This window comes from Abramis brama (assembly GCF_963993115.1).
Source record: "Abramis brama genome assembly, chromosome: 5".
Classification (NCBI taxonomy): domain Eukaryota; kingdom Metazoa; phylum Chordata; class Actinopteri; order Cypriniformes; family Leuciscidae; genus Abramis; species Abramis brama.
Window position 1 is genome coordinate 4,339,085 of NC_139967.1, and position 16,685 is coordinate 4,355,769.

Here is a 16,685-nt window from a genome sequence, read left to right on the forward strand (position 1 = left end):
GGACGGTTGAGGTGTAAAGGAATGTGGTCCGGATCGGTGTCCTGCAGACCACCTGTCTCCCCCACATTAGTTCTGACTCACTGGAGGTCGAAACAGGCTGTTGTGCACCTGAGCTGGAGATAATGAGTTTCGCCTCACTCCATCTGTTTAACAGACGACCAACAACAGTTGGCTGAGTAAATAAAGGACAGTGGATGCTGGAATCTGAGATCGGTTTTCAATGCAAAGCAACACAGAGATGCCTCTTACGACCGATTATGTATAGGCCTAATACAGGTTCTGGTTGATTAAACTGTACCAATGAATACCAATATTCTTCATAAAACTCACATGGTGAAGCATCTGAAAATTCATAGTCATAAAAAAAGTTTTTGTTGCTGTTGTTTTTTAGCAGTTGCATGTGACAAAATCTTTTGTGCACTACTAAAACATCTCTTAGTGTTTGTTTTAAACTCTTTTCGGAGGCTTTTGTAAAGCCTTGGTAATCTTTAGATGGTAAAATATGGTGTTTACAACAATGCACAATATGTACAAGTCGCTAGAACAACAATATGTAACGGATTGCACGATTATCACAAAATAATTGTGATCAGAACCCTGTATGGCAAATATCTAATGAAGTAAGTAAATATTATACAGAAATGTTAAATAAATAAATAAAAGGTGACCAGAACTGTGACTTGAATGGCTAACTAATGAAGTAAAAGCAAGCAAGTAAATAAATAAATAAACAAAATCGTTGAATAAATAAATAAAGGGTGATCAGAACCCTGACTTGTATGGCTACTAACTAATGAAGTAAATAAATAAATAAAATGGTTAAATAAATAAATACATATTTCATAAAATGTTAAACAAACATAATTGTTAAATAAATAAATAAATAAATAAATAAAGGGTGATCAGGACCCATACTTATAGCTAACTAATAAATGTTATATAAAAATGAACAACCATAGTTAAATAAGTAAGTAAATAAATAAATAAATAAAGGGCGATCAGGACCCAGACTTGCATGGCTACTAACTAACTAACCAACTAACTAACTAACCAACTAACTAACTAACTAACTAATAAATGTTATATAAAAAATGTTAAATAAACAAAATAGTCAAATAAATAAATAAATAAATAAAGGGTGATCAGGACCCAGACTTGCATGGCTACTAACTAACCAACTAAATAATAAATGTTATATAAATAAACAAAGCAGTTAAATAAATAAATAAATATTATATAAATGTGTTAAATAAACAAACAAAATTGTTAAATAAAAACAATGTGGAAATTATTTCATAATGCAAGCACAAAGTGAGCACAGAGCAATACAAGAGACATAAAACCAGCAGCTATAAAACTATGCAGCAAATCGTTTGCTTGGGACAACTTTCGATTATACCGTTCAGAGCTCATTATGCAAAACAGCTGCAAAATAAATCTGTGGCCAGTGCTGAAAAACAAAAGGCAACTAAAACACACATGTGTGCGTCTAAAGCCTCATAATATCGATCTCATGTTCTCTGATTTGGTTTAAGAACAGAGTCGCAGGGGGTCTTTTCCAGAGTCTTCCATTCCATATTGTTCCATCCTCTCATTCTTTTCCTTCATTCTCCACACGAATAAGTGGATTAGGGAACAGGCTTCCGGTGGGCACAAAGCGACAGGGGAGCTCAGTGTCACAGTCAGTGATAAAAGTGTGGAGCTCAACTCTACAGCCGGGGCGGAAACGCGGGGGTCATACTGCTAATCCCATTATAGGAAGAAGAGCCCACAAGAAAGACAGAGGGAATCTGGGTGGTGCGTTCGGGAATTGGGGGCCTACGAGGAAAAGGTATTTCTCAAATGTCCTCTTCCAGAACTCAGCAAACTGGAGTCCTCTGATACGTCAACTTTCTCATAGATGTTTCTCACAAAATTCCTTTAGAATAGTAAAAAAAAAAAAAAAAAAAAAGATACAAAAGAGACATAAAAGGTATAAAATGAACGTGGATAAAAGCAGCGTGGACTATTTGTTCTTGGCAGAATTTGATCAGAAATGTTTGATTCTACTTAAATATAGGATTTAAAAGTTAGGTAATTAATAATTGACTTAATCATTATATAATAGTCCTCTAATTATTAAAAATGTGTGTGTGTGTATGTATATATATATATATATATATATATATATATATATATATGTATATGTGTATATTATATATATATATATATATATATATATATATATGTATATATATATATATATATGTATATGTATATGTATGTATATATATATATATATATATATATATATATATATATATATATATATATATATGTATATATAAACATATACACACACACACACACACACACATATATATTCAGTATCTACACACGTGTATACATTTATTTATATTCATTTATTATATTTATGTTAATTTGTATATATTTTAATTGCATAAATATAGTACCTGTAATTTGATTACATTACATTTTAAAATGCCCATAATCAGATTACTGTAACCTTTTTATGGATTACATGATTACATATTATTCACACAATGGTAATAAATGATTCATAATTTATTGATGCTCAGTAATTATTCTTTTTTTCCTTTCTTAAAAAAAATTATTCATTTTATTATTATTTTTTTTTAATCATTTTAAATTAATTTATTAATTAAGAAAATTAATTATTATCTTTTCATCAATGCCCTGCAGTTCTTTTATTATCATCTCTGTGTTTTTTTATTATATATATAAGTAATCTAAAAGTAGTCAGAATACATTACCTAAAATTAGTTACTTTGTAATTTGTAATCAATAACGGACAACAATTTGCAAGTAATCTATATCCAGCACTGTGTATATATATATATATATATATATATATTTTAAAGAGATCTCATGGAAGTGGTAAAAATGGGTTGCAAACGCTATACGTCTCTGTGCACTGCGGCATCATGGGGAATGTGCCGGTTTGAGACGTGCCACATTGAGATGGCGTGTGTTTCTGCATGTCTGTGGACTCTCACATGTTCCTGAGAGTCTTTCTCTCCTCCGTGAAGGAGAAAACTGCGCCCGCTCCTCAGGCACGGGCAGAATGTGAGACGGGGGTGCGAGAGCAGGCCTGCAGGTACACAGCACTTAACAGAGCCGTGCCAACCTCTCCTCACGGCTGGGTGACAGAAGAGCCGAGAGGTGACGTCTCAGACCAGAAAACCACAGAGAAACACACCAGTTCAGAATCACCAGAAAGACAATCGTGCACAAACTTCCAGAACAACTAATAATCATATAGCCACTGGTAACATCCACAAATCATTTACAATATAGAAAACAAGGGAAACAGAACTTTATATTTTTTTTAGTGTTTTAGTTAGCCATGGGATATAGATAAAATATAAATAATAATAAAAAAATCAATAAAAATCAATAAATATTATATGAATTTGTATGTAAATGTAAAAAATGATTGTCAGTCTAACAAGAAAGAAAGAAAGGTTGTGTGTGTGTGTGTGTGTGTGTGTCTTAACATCTTATAAATCATACTAAGTGATGTTTTTTGAAAATGTAAAAACACAGAAACTTTTCTGTGATGGGAAGGTTTAGGGTTAGAGGATAGAATATACAGTTTGTACAGTATAAAAATAATTATTGTCTATCATGGAAAGTCCCCATAAAACATGGAAACCCAACTGTGTGTGTGTGTGTGTGTGTGTGTGTGTGTGTGTGTGTGTGTGTGTGTGTGTGTGTGTGTGTGTATTTCACACTCTCTCTCAAAGGAGGCCACAGTGTGCAGACTGAACGATCTCACACACACGCGATGAGCCAGAGGAGAAAACACACCCTCCGCTCAGAGTCAGACACATCTATTATCACATTTATAGGAAACTGCAGAATCATGCTTTGTTTAGTTATTGTTCCTTAACAGATTTTGCCAGCCCATCTCATTTTATCTGCTCCAAAAAATATTCAGTTGTTTTACTGTTGCTCGTGCGTTAGCCTCTCAGCAAATGACCTGTTCCTCTATAAAGAGCTTAAAAGAATACGGCATATGTGACCCTGGATCACAAAACCAGTCATGAGTCGCACGGGTATATTTGTGGCAATAGCCAACAATACATTGTATGGGTCAAAAATATCCATTTTTCTTTTATGCCAAAAATCATTAGGATTTAAAGTAAAGATCATGTTCCATGAAGATATTTTGTAAATTTCCTACCGTAAATATATAAAACATGTATTTTTGTGAGTGAATGCAGCACAATCACAAACATAAATGAACAACTTTAAAGGAGATTTTCTCAATGTTTTGATTTTTTGCACCCTCAGATTCCAGATTTTCAATAGTTGTATCTCGGCCAAAAATTGTCTCATCCTAACAAACCATCCATCAATGGAAAGCTTATTTATTCAGCTTTCAGATGATGTATACATCTCAATTTCAAAAAACTTGACCCATGTGACTGGTTTTGTGGTCCAGGGTCACATATGGAGTAGAAAAGCACGATCCTAAAAACATGACATTATTCAATTTATATAATCTGTTAATTACCCTGCATCAAGTCATATCTGTATTTAATAAATCAATAAAACACTTGGACAACCGTTTGGATAATCATAAAGATAATACGGATAATATTAAAATACAGTATTTATCTGGTATAATGTTTCATTAACACGTTATGAGAATTGTCTATATTATTTTTTACACCTTCTGCATTGAATGCTTTTTATCGTACAAAATAGCATTGAGTTTTCTCCAATATTTAAATGAGCTTTTCATTGAACAGCTGGCATCATGTCAATATATGTCAAGTATATGCACAACAGGAATCTGCCTGTAAACACAAAAATGCCAAGAAATACAAGAAATATGATTTTGGACATATAAAATATCCTGTACCACATCAGATTATATCATTTTAATTGCATGCATTAATATGTCTACAGATTATGTAATGTTTTAAACACTGAAATCCAGCCCTAAGACATGATTAAAGAATGTAATTGCAATAAAAAACAAAATGTTTAACAGGTTTCTGAACACTACATCTATACACTTAAAAAAAAAAATCACTGCCACGCCAGCTTATTAAAAGTAATTGGGCAAAAATGTTGAAGAAAAGTGAAGTTAAATGCTTGTGCAGCATGTGTTGGGTATATTTTTAATACAATGACATTGAGTTTTAGGGGCCAGTGATGGAACAGGCTATAGAGAAGCAAACGTCTAATTCCCACATCATTTCTGAAGGGCTAATAAGCATGTTTGTTGTTTCTGTAATCGGAGATATTTCTCTGTGCATCAGAATCCAAACATAGAAAGAGGAGAGAGTTGCGTTATGAAGATCAGGGTTCAGGATCTCAGGAATTCCTGCTCTCCGTATCTCAGAACAAAACACTCCAGCTAGACCTGACCCAAAACATCGACGCTCCAGAACGGTTTAATGAACTGAGCATGGAAGTCAAAGCCATTAAAGAGTTTTGAAAGAAGCCTTGTGTTTGTGTATATGTTTCCTAAGGGTCCACCAGTGGTTGTAAAGTGGCAGATATTTTCTCTCTCGTGAACAGACGTCTAAAGCACTGTTTATAGCCTCTTCGGGTTTGGGATTCAGCCATGTCAGACTTTATGGAAAACTTGCTCTTTTGAGCATTTCTAGTAAAAACCAAATTGTGCAAGCAGAATATCGCAATCCCAATATCAATAAAACCTTTTACAGAAAACATGCAACAAACCCACAAAGAAATCAAACGTATAGAAATTATAATACATGGAAATAAAGCATACTACTACACCATCTTCCTTTCAAAATCATATATATATATATATATACATATTCTACATTATATTATATTTTTATGAATCAGGATATTTTAGATAGCCATGGGATAAACACACACAAACACACACACACACACACACACACACACACACACACACACACACATATACATATACACACACAATATATATATATATATACACACACACCAATATTTCGACATTTATATGTATGCAGTATAATAGCAACATGGCAATAACCCACTAACGAATCAAAAGTACAGAAATTATAATACATTTTGGTGAAAAAAAATAGCATATTGTCCTTAAATATACAGGATTTCCATGCTTTCCTAAAAAAAGAAGCTTCTATAGAATCAGCAGCGCCGACTACATCCAGAATCGCTATGATCTTGGATATTATAGGAAACAAAATATGCTTTAAAACTATAAGTTTGAGCATGCCTTATGTCATGAGCCGAGTGTGAAATCAACACGAAACACATTCCAGCTCACATTTGATAACATAGACATGTGAAATTCATAGAATAGCACAAATTCAGACAGAAATGGCAGGAAATAACATTACTAGAAAATGTTCCCTCCGACTTTTACAACATACCATACAAGTGTAAAGTGATATTCTGAGGATACATCACTGTCTATACCCTCAAGCAAGAGGAATATATACAGTATAACACACGCAAAACACTCACTTAAACTAAACACTTCACAATATGAACGTTCAACTAACAATTGACAACCACGAAGAGTCCAAATACTATTGTTTTATCACTTAAAAAAACCTAACACGACAACATAAACAATGTAATGTAAGAATTGCAGATTATTATTCACAGCTGACTGGATGAGACATCTCTATAAGTGAGCTTTACTGTTCGACTCATTACAAGCGTGTCTGTCAATTAGAGCGAGTTAAACATGGAGGTGTGTGAGTGTGTGTGAGTGTGTTCTGCATTCTGTGGCTTTGCTTGTTAATCTCTCTTAAAAGAGAGCCATAAAAAGCAGAGCCGGGTGTGAATTAAGAGCACTAAGTACCTCATCACTGCTTTATAAATACTACTTTGAAAGAGACAAATAACATGCAGTTAAAGCCACTTCACACAGCTGGGGGTCATAGTCTGATACAGTTTGTTGACTGGAGCGTAATTATAAAGTTTATGCTATAAAATTCAAAGTGTGTAATGTAGCCTAATTAAACACAAATATACATATAATTCTTCAATTGTGTTACAACTAGGCTATGTGTAAACTTTGACTAGAGTGAATCAATCAATCAATCAATCAATCTATCAATATCTATCTATCTATCTATCTATCTATCTATCTATCTATCTATCGAAAATACAGAAATAGTTCTACTTGTTTATAAGACCTTATTAAAAAAAAAAAAAGCTCGCTATCGAACTGAACGCGACGCGTGACGTCAGACTGAACGCGATAATGTCGCGATGACTGAAGAAAAGGTCTTAAAAGAGCAGGCGAGTATGATGACCATTCACTGTACAACTGTACGACAAGCTCTGTGATTTATGAGTGGACACATCAACGGCAATAAGAACAAGATTATTATAAATATTAGGCTACTCATTTATTCGAGTTAATTTTATTATAATTATTGTGGCCAAATTCTCACGTTTAGTTTGATGTATTTATTTAGGCTACTGTGCTTTAACGTTCAAATTAGCCTATGAATCTATATTTTATGATTTGAGTAGCCTATTTGCTTTTACAATATCCGCACATATATAATAGGCCCTAATAATAACAATAATAAATAATAATAACAACAATTTGACAATAACAGCAACAATAAGTAGGCTATCTTGTTCTTATTGCCGTTGTCGTTATTTGCTAAAACAATTAAATTGATAATATCGAAATATAAATAATTTATGATATAGCCTATGCTTAAAAACCATGTGAAAAACCATATTTGATTAAAACAAAAATTCGAAATATTCCCTTCATGAACACACGCACGCGCGCGCGCGCGCTAACTGATGTCGCGACGCTCCTTTAGAGAAAACGTCGCGCGCCAGAAGACACACACATGCCACGAGATGAATGAACGAGCTCTTACTGTTGGTAGTCGTGTTTGCAGTAGAGTTTCTGGTCTCTGGAGTAGCAGCTCATGGTGAGGGGCTGCTGACACACCGAGCACTGCACACACTCCTCGTGCCACGAGCAGTCGTTCACGCGCAGGAGGAAGCGGTCAGAGATGGGTCTGTGACATCCTTCACACACACTCGGATGCGCGCAATCTGAACCTGCAACGCACGAGCAATATACATCACACACACACACTCACAAATGCCACATAGGCTACATTGAACTCGCTTTCTAGAGTAGCCTACACTTAAAAAAAAAAAATTGTTTCCATAATAAAATCTAAATCGCGCAGTTGTTACGCAGTTCAAAATCGTAAAAAAGTAGGCCTACTTTAATTGGGATAAACTAATGTAATCAGGTTAATTCAGACATTTGATTTAATAGCCTATACGGAATTGTTAGCGATTTAAAAAATGTATATATACACATCTTAAAATATATTAGCCTATGCCAAATTGGCCGGTGTTTTACAGAATATGAAATATGTAACAGAACCAGTTAATTTCGATGTTATCTGACAAAACACTTTTACTGTGGTAATTCTGACTGACTGTCGTTGCAACATTAACCTAAACATTTGTGTTATATTTCCTGCACACTATTATTTAATACAACTGTTTTGTTTTTTGTTTGTTTTTTACAAAAAAAATTAAGACAACAAAAAAATCCTTTATCCACAGAAGCATGATCCATGTTTCCGATTGATATGAAAGCAGTTGGTTTGTAGGTGCAATATTATCAACAACAAGCTGATTAAAGGTTAAACATAAATATATTTTACATTAGTAGCCATATACAATATAGTAGCCTACTTATATGACGAACATGTAGCCTAATATTTAATTATTTTGAGAAGCTCTTTTTTTTTTATTACAGCTCGTTATTGTTATACCAACTATAGTAGTTAACTAGTTAATTATGCAAACATATCTATCGTTTTTAATTGTAGCCTATGGAAAAGCGCTGTAAAAACGTGAAAAGGTGCACAAAAAAATTGCATAATTGGTGTCATATTTAATTATATTTTGGTAACACTTTCAAATAAGGTTTAATTTCTTAACATATTAGTTAACATTAACAATGAGCAATACTTCTACAGCATTTATTAATCTTACACTCTAAAATATTGTTTCAACGGTCAAATATGGACAAATCCGACCGTTGGGTTAAAAAATGTAATTAAAAAATGTAAACAAAAGGTTGGGTTAAAAAAAAGTTAATTAAAAAAAAATAATTTAATAATATTTGACATGAAACAACCCAGCAATTTTTAGAGTGTAGTCAATGTTAATCTCAACATTTATTACATCCAAAGTAGGCTAGTGTTTGTTAACATTAGGCTAGTTAATGCACTGTGAACTAACTTGAACAATTCGCCTATAAAGTTAACAAAGATGAATGTGCTAAATACATTGGTCATATATTTAGTTAATGTTAGCTTAATGCTAACAAATAAGACCCTAATGTAAAGTGTCACCGATATATTTACTTTAGTTTAGACGTCTCTCTGAAACGACTGTGTGACACTTCGATGTAAAGTAAAGCGTTTTCTGTGAGAAACTCACCGAGCATCAGTGCCAGAGACTCTGCTCCAGTCCTGAACTGATCTTCAATCTTGATTCCGTCCAGCATCTCGACTCAGCTGATCTCGGACCTGTTGCGAAGTCCAGAAGAAGTGTAGAAGCAGATCCAGGCTTCTGCTGCACACGGACCGTGACGAGAGAGAAACTAAAAGTAAACTGCCTTGTCTGTGTATGCGTGTAGAGAGTAGGCCACAGCAGAGAAACGACGCGCGTTTCTTTCGGTTGTTCGGAAAGAAACAGAATGAAACCGTCAGATCCTCCGGTAATCCAGTGGCCGCGCGCGTGAGCTGTAACCGGCGCGAGCTCTTCTCTCACTGATCGCGTTCACGAGCCCTGCTCCTCTTGAGGAGTCCGCGCGCGTCATTCTCCTCAACTCCGTGTGATGCTATTGGTGCTGTTGGGTCACAGCGGAACCGCCTACAACACCACACACACACATACACACACACATCATGTGCTGCTGAGGGCAATTACAAATACATAATTAGCATGTGCTTATAAATAAATATACAGATTAAACATATCTGAATTAGCCTATCCAAGTCAAAAATATAACTGAATAGCCAACACTGTAAAAAACAAACCTATAGAATCTACAAAAAATATATACGAACAGGTTCACATGCCAATTCAAGTATTTTTAGAGGTCAAATTAGGGAAACAACGGCATATTTTCAGGTGTTACAGTTTGCGACCACAAAACATTCAGAGTTCAATGTGATTTTTGATTTTAACAACGATGACAGCAAAAATAAACAAGCTTTGTAATTATTTATGGTGATGGTTATTAACAATAGGCTGTTATAATTAATTAATGTACCGTTAAAAAGCTATTTAAAAACTCTAAAAAAACATGTTGGGTTGTTTCAATCCATGTTTGGGTCAAATATGGACAAACCCAACCGTTGGTTTACATTTTTTAATTAAATTGTATTGTTAAAACGGATTTTAATTTAATTTAATGTAAACAAATGGTTGGGTTTGTCCATATTTGACCCAAACATGGGTTGAAACAACCCAGCACTTTTTAAATGATAGGCTAGCCTATGTTTTAGTATAAAAACTTAATATTTTAGCAGTCTTCGTCTTCATATTTTAAATGCCCTATAGCCGATATAAAACGAACAGCATGCAATCGGGGCGTAAATTAAGACTCAAAACCATTCACTTTTTTATTTCTATTCTATTTTATTTCACGTTTACAATTATATAAATCAATTACGAAAATGGCATTCTATATAAAATATGGACTATAATAAAAAATAACTTTTAATTGTTCATAGAATATGTAACCTACTTTAACTCGTTACATTTGATCTTCCGATTTTAACATATTGTATTTAATTGCTTTTGTCATAAACAATTTCTCACTCGACCCATTCAACGTCAAATCGAGCCTATATATATTCAGAATCTCCGGTCATAATCATTTGATTTCTCGCGCAGCTGCTTTTATCTTCATGACATTATCTGCATGATTAATAAAGACTCAGATAAAAGCTGATTTAATCTCTCTCCGCATAATATCCATGTAAAATTCATAAGGAGAATCTTTTGTGTTTCAGATCTGCGCAAATTCATTTCACAGACAGACATCTCAGGGCAATAAACCTGCGAGGAGAGGAAAAGAAAGGGGGAGTTTGTATCTTTATTACTTTCCTCATTAGTATTCATCTCTCTTCTAATTATGACAGGCTGATTTACGCTCTCTCCGTGAAATAAATACGACTTTCTCCTGAACATTTCCCATCTTTTTCCAGTTTTTATCTTTCCAAGTAAAAATTATGTATGGATCAGAAGAGGGGTTTATTTTATTACTGCCTCACACCTAAATATAGCCTAAACACACCTGATTTATGTGTGTATAGGTTATTATATTTTTCTGTTGCGTTTTATAACAAACATAAACTAACAAATAAAGATCAGAATATAAAATTATTTTATATTTTTTCCCGCGATCGAGGCTTTGACAGGCTATTTTGTATTATAGCCTTTAATAATATTCATTTTCATTCACACGACACGATATACAAATAAGTTAACATTAGTCTAATTAAAGGGCAAACAAACAAACTGCATTATTTTAATTCAGAATTAGCAGTAGCCTTGCTTATATTTAACACTAATTTAGGCCTTTTGGTGTCTGTATAGAACAGAAAGTTCAGACAGTCTTGACTTTTTAAAGCAGAATTTAATACAGTGGGGGAAAATATTCTGAACAAACATCAGGATGAGCTTTTCTTCTTCTTCTTAGAATTCGAATTATTCAGCGACTTTCAAGCGGGAGATTTTTCCCTCTAGAATTTCTTAACGTTCTAAAAAGAATTCTGTCAGTTTTCATCTCGCGCATCCGATACTTTAGGCCTACTTGTGTATCTGTGTTCTACGAATATTGATATTTATAAAAAAAACAAAAATAAAAAAAAAACGCACATGTAGGCCTATAGCTATAGCCTACTTTTATATATTTTATACATTATAGCCAACTGAAATCACCAACCCTTTTGTTTGAACTTCTATTACTGTATTTAAAGTCATGTAAATACGGGGTGCATGGCGCAAAACCCAACAAACTCTAATCATGTAATTTCTAATCCTTTGCCATATTATTCTTAAACATTTAGAAATAGCTACGCTTAAAATTATTTTAACTCTAAAACCCCCGCAATTATAAGCGACTGACATTTGCTTCTTCTACAGACAATCACACGTTTTTAAACCAATTCAATTTAAACATTAAACTGCAAAAATACAAAGGAAATAAAATAATGCATAGTCATGTTATTGCATTATTAATATCCTAGACTCATAGCTTTCAAAAGTAGGCTTTAATAGCGCTGAACGCTTGTGTTCATATTGGGTTCTTGCGCTCTCTAGCGTCACTCTTCCTGATCACAACCTCTCTGTCTCTATCATTCATTACAAGAGAGAGAAAAGATCGAATTACATTGCATTTTACAAAGAATGAAAGAAAAACCTCTTGGGATCTATTTTTGTGATTCAAGTCATTTAAACCAGGGCGGAATAACTTGAGGGAAGAAAATAATGCCATAAAACAAATAGTGCCATTTGATATCAGCCACACTGATAAGAATGAAGTTAGTAATTATGAGCAAATCCTCTTCATAATAGCTGTTTATTAAACTCAGGCAATGGCACCATTTATCAATCTGGCAGCACACTTGCACATTTTGGTATCGCAAAAGTATAATTGTTTTAAGAAACCTGTATTTTATGCAGAAAAAAAACAGTACCATTCAAACTCCAAGGCCTGGTTTCACAAACAGGGCTTAGAATAAGCCAGACTTAGGCCTTAGTTCAACTAGGACATTTAAGTAGCTTTTAGAAATGTTCCACTACTGGTGTTCATCTCGAGACAAAACAATGGCACTGACATATTTTAAGATATTTCAGTGCAAATTGATGAGTTAAAACAGCTCAAACATGCATTTAGTCTGGGACTAGGATTAAGACGTTGTCAGTGAAACTGGGGGTAAATCAATCAGAGCATTAGATGCATTGCAATGCATTAGATTTCTGAAGAAAATGTTAGCTTGCCTGTGCAAAAGTCACAACTACAAACCTGGAGGTGCAAACAAATGTAGACAAACATAAAATCAAACGAGTTTAAAAGAATCTGAGTCAAGATTACAGCACATGTGTTACATTTGTGGCTCGAACGCTTCTATCTGATCTGCCGACAGAGGAAACTGGTGGACACTGAATATTAAGTTGTGGATGTTTGGTATGAATGTTAATTCAGGGAAACCTCCCATGAGCTTCATTAAAATCCCTCCTGAAAGAGAAGCATGTCTCATCAAAGCCCTGATCAAATGACTTTTACAATATGAAAGCTAATTCATGTAATCTCCATTTATGTGACGCAGGTTTTCTTCCAAATGGAAAATATTGCATGTAAATACATTTAACAAGCGGGGAAAACAAACCGAGCTCTTAAACTGTTTATTTGTGGCTGCGTTTAATAGGTTCTGTAAGGCAACAGGATCTGCTGCTAATTCAGATTGAACCTTCTTCAGCGACAACAAATTTGTGTTGGACATGTGTCAAAATGATGCAAAACAGAATGATAATTAAAAAAAAAAAAAAACACAGTAGCGGCCAAAAATGATCCCCAGCCTAGGAAAATTGATCTTTACGCTTTATTTAAATATTAAATATGTTTGTATGCTAATCCACATGCAGATGCACTTTGACAGGACTACTAAAAGTTACCAGATTTTTACACAAAATTAGATTAAAACAATGATAACTGGACGGCACTTGCTGAATTAAACATGCAACATGATGCGGTTGACAACAGTGTTGAATATTACTGTTTAAGACATTTAATGCTCTTGAATAATGTTCACTGTCACATACTTTAGGAAATGTGTATACTGTGCAGTAAGCAGTACACTAGAACTGCATAGCCAATGTTTTAACTTTGTTTTTTTATCGTTTTTTTTTTACAGAGTAAAGTTATAATATCATTGATTATATTCTAAAATTGACATTGCATCACAGTATAGTCTTACTTTCATCATTTCTGGTTTCACAGACAGGGCTCAGATTAAGCCAGGATTAGGCCTTAGTTCAATAAGGACATTTAAAGGGATGGTTCAGAGTAAAATCAACCTAGGGTCCTTTGCACCATGACCTTGAGCCAAACACCCCCCCAGACGCTTTTTTTCTCTTGGTTGAACAATATTAAAGTTAGAACTTATTTAGAGATATCAGCCGGATGGCTTAGTGCAGGCGCTAATGGATCCAAGGTTGTATCTCGTAAATCACCCCACTAATAATGCCCAGAATGGAGCCAAACTTCTACAGTAGTACAAATAGGTTCTGTACTCATAAAACGAGGCATTGGAAAGTTTGTAAGTTCATCAGGAGTTTATTTAAATAACACTTGCCTGATGGCTAATGCTACCGCTAACCCGGACATCGACGTCACTTCACTGATTTGGGAAAAGCACGTAAATGTCCTGACAGAAAGCGATGCATAAGGATGTAGTGTAACGACGCCCATTTCCAGGAATGCACTAATATTTTGTTGGTAGTACCAGTTTGCAACAATTATTAGTTAACACTAAGTTGTCAACACTTTGGAAAAAATAATAAAAAAATGCATCACTTTCTGCCAGGACTTTTATGGGCTTTTCCCAAATCACGGAAGTGACGTCGACGTCCGGGTTAGCGGTAGCATTAGCCGTCAGGCAAGTGTTATTTAAATAAACTCCTGATGAACTTACAAACTTTCCAATGCCTCGTTTTATGAGTACAGAACCTATCTGTACTACTGTAGAAGTTTGGTGCCATTCTGGGCATTATTAGTGGGGTAATTTACGAGATACAGCCTTGGATCCATTAGCGCCTGCACTAAGCCATCCGGCTGATATCTCTAAATAAGCTCTAACTTTAATAATGTTCAACCAAGGGAAAAAAGGCTTCTGGGGGGGTGTTTGGCTCGAGGTCATGGTGCAAAGGACCCTAGGTTGATTTTACTCCGAACCATCCCTTTAAATAGCTTTTATAAACGTGCCTTAGGAAAAAAAACATTACTGGTATGAATCTTCAGACACAACAATGGCACTGACATATTTTAAGATATATCAGTGCAAGTTGCGTTCAGTTAAAACAGCTCAAACATGCATTTTAGTCTGGGACTAGTTTAAGCCTTGTCTGTGAAACCGGGCATAAACGTATCTTTCAAATCAATGTAACCTTTTAAAAAATGTATTTAATAAATGTAATTTTTGTCGCCCTGAAAGTTATAAAGTCTAATAAAGTTCAGATAACATTTGATCAGATCTCTTTGCTGGGAGGTTTTGCTTTAATGACTTTTTTCATGGTTTGGCTTCATTATGTACTTGTTTTATTGTCCTGTGGCAAAGGTTCCTCTGAAGCTAATGGAAAAACAACCTTCAAAAGACTCTATTCAAAGTAGAAATGACACAAGCTTCAGAGGCTGATTTCGACTGGGAGGTCTTTGAGGTGCGCTGTAAACGTCTGGTAGGAAGCCCAACTTTCTTTCCATGACGGCAGAACTAGACATCAGAAGTGTTCAGACGCAATACATTAGTTAACCGAGTCAAGAATGTTGAGATTATGACAAATGTCACAAGACAACGGTCTATTCTTTTCGCTCCTAAGTGGATAGGTCACCCAAAATAACAAAAACTCTGTCATTAATTACTCACCCTTAGGTCGTTCCAAACCCGTCAGACTTTTGTTCATCTTCGGAACACAAATGAAGATATTTTTGATGAAATCTGAGAGTTTTCTGTCCCTCCAGTGACAGTTAAGCAACTGCGGTAGTTGCGTAACTGTCACTGGAGGGGACAGAAAGCTCTCAGATTTCATCAAAAATATCTTCATTTGTGCTTTCCGAAGATGAATTATCAACAGATAATTTGACTTTGACGCTTCAAAAAGTTAATAAAGAGATCGTGAAACTAATCCAAATGAATTGAGCAGTTTAGTCCAAATTTTCTGAAGAGACTCGATGGCTTTATATGATGAACATTGAATTTAGGCTTTTATTCACTTTAAAACATTAATCAGCGAACATAAACTCAACCGAAAACTGCTTGACGCACAAGAACAAACCTATTGCTGAAGCTCAAACGTGCTGTAACACGAGAATGAACCTCATTGGTTCTTGCAGAAGCTCAAACATGCTGTGTAACACGAGAATGAACCTCATTCAGGGTGCGAACTACGGGGGAGCTAGGGGGCTCCCCTTAATAAGACATGGGCTCCCCTGAAAACGTGATTTGTGAAATTTTGGGGGGTCTCAAAAAATATTGACAATGTGTTATTTTGATGTGCAATTTCAGTTTTGTGTAATGTGATCATCGTGGATTATTATGTCCCAGCCAACGTTTGTATGTGGGGCCCATATGGGTATTAAATGGGCTGGAAAAATGGGCCTTATATAGGATTGTCCGCGGGTTTCTTTATGGCCCCACGCCAACTGCCCACATGGATTTTATGCATGATTGCACTTGCCACTAGGTGGGCCCCAACTGGGCAACATGCACAAGACCCGTTTTGGTCCCAGCTTTAAGTGTTATGTGGGTACTACATGGGGACTACATGGGCTTTAAATATGGGTTATAAGTGGGATTGTCCATGGGTTCCATGTTGGCCCTTGCCTTGTCAATTGCCCATGTAGATTATATGTAGGATTTCACTGGGTG

General features: G+C 34.9%; 1 protein-coding gene across 1 annotated transcript in view; it reads right to left on the reverse strand.

The window, feature by feature from the left end:
• Positions 1-9,815, reverse strand: part of lmx1ba (LIM homeobox transcription factor 1, beta a) — a 54,376-nt gene extending 44,561 nt beyond the window's left edge. The window contains exons 1-2 of the mRNA XM_084115693.1: positions 9,466-9,815; positions 7,872-8,058 (exon numbers count right to left, since the gene is read on the reverse strand). Coding sequence (XP_083971819.1) covers positions 7,872-8,058; positions 9,466-9,532 — 254 coding nt within the window. The 5' untranslated portion in view covers positions 9,533-9,815. The remainder of the gene's footprint in view (positions 1-7,871; positions 8,059-9,465) is intronic.
• Positions 9,816-16,685: the final 6,870 nt, after the last annotated feature.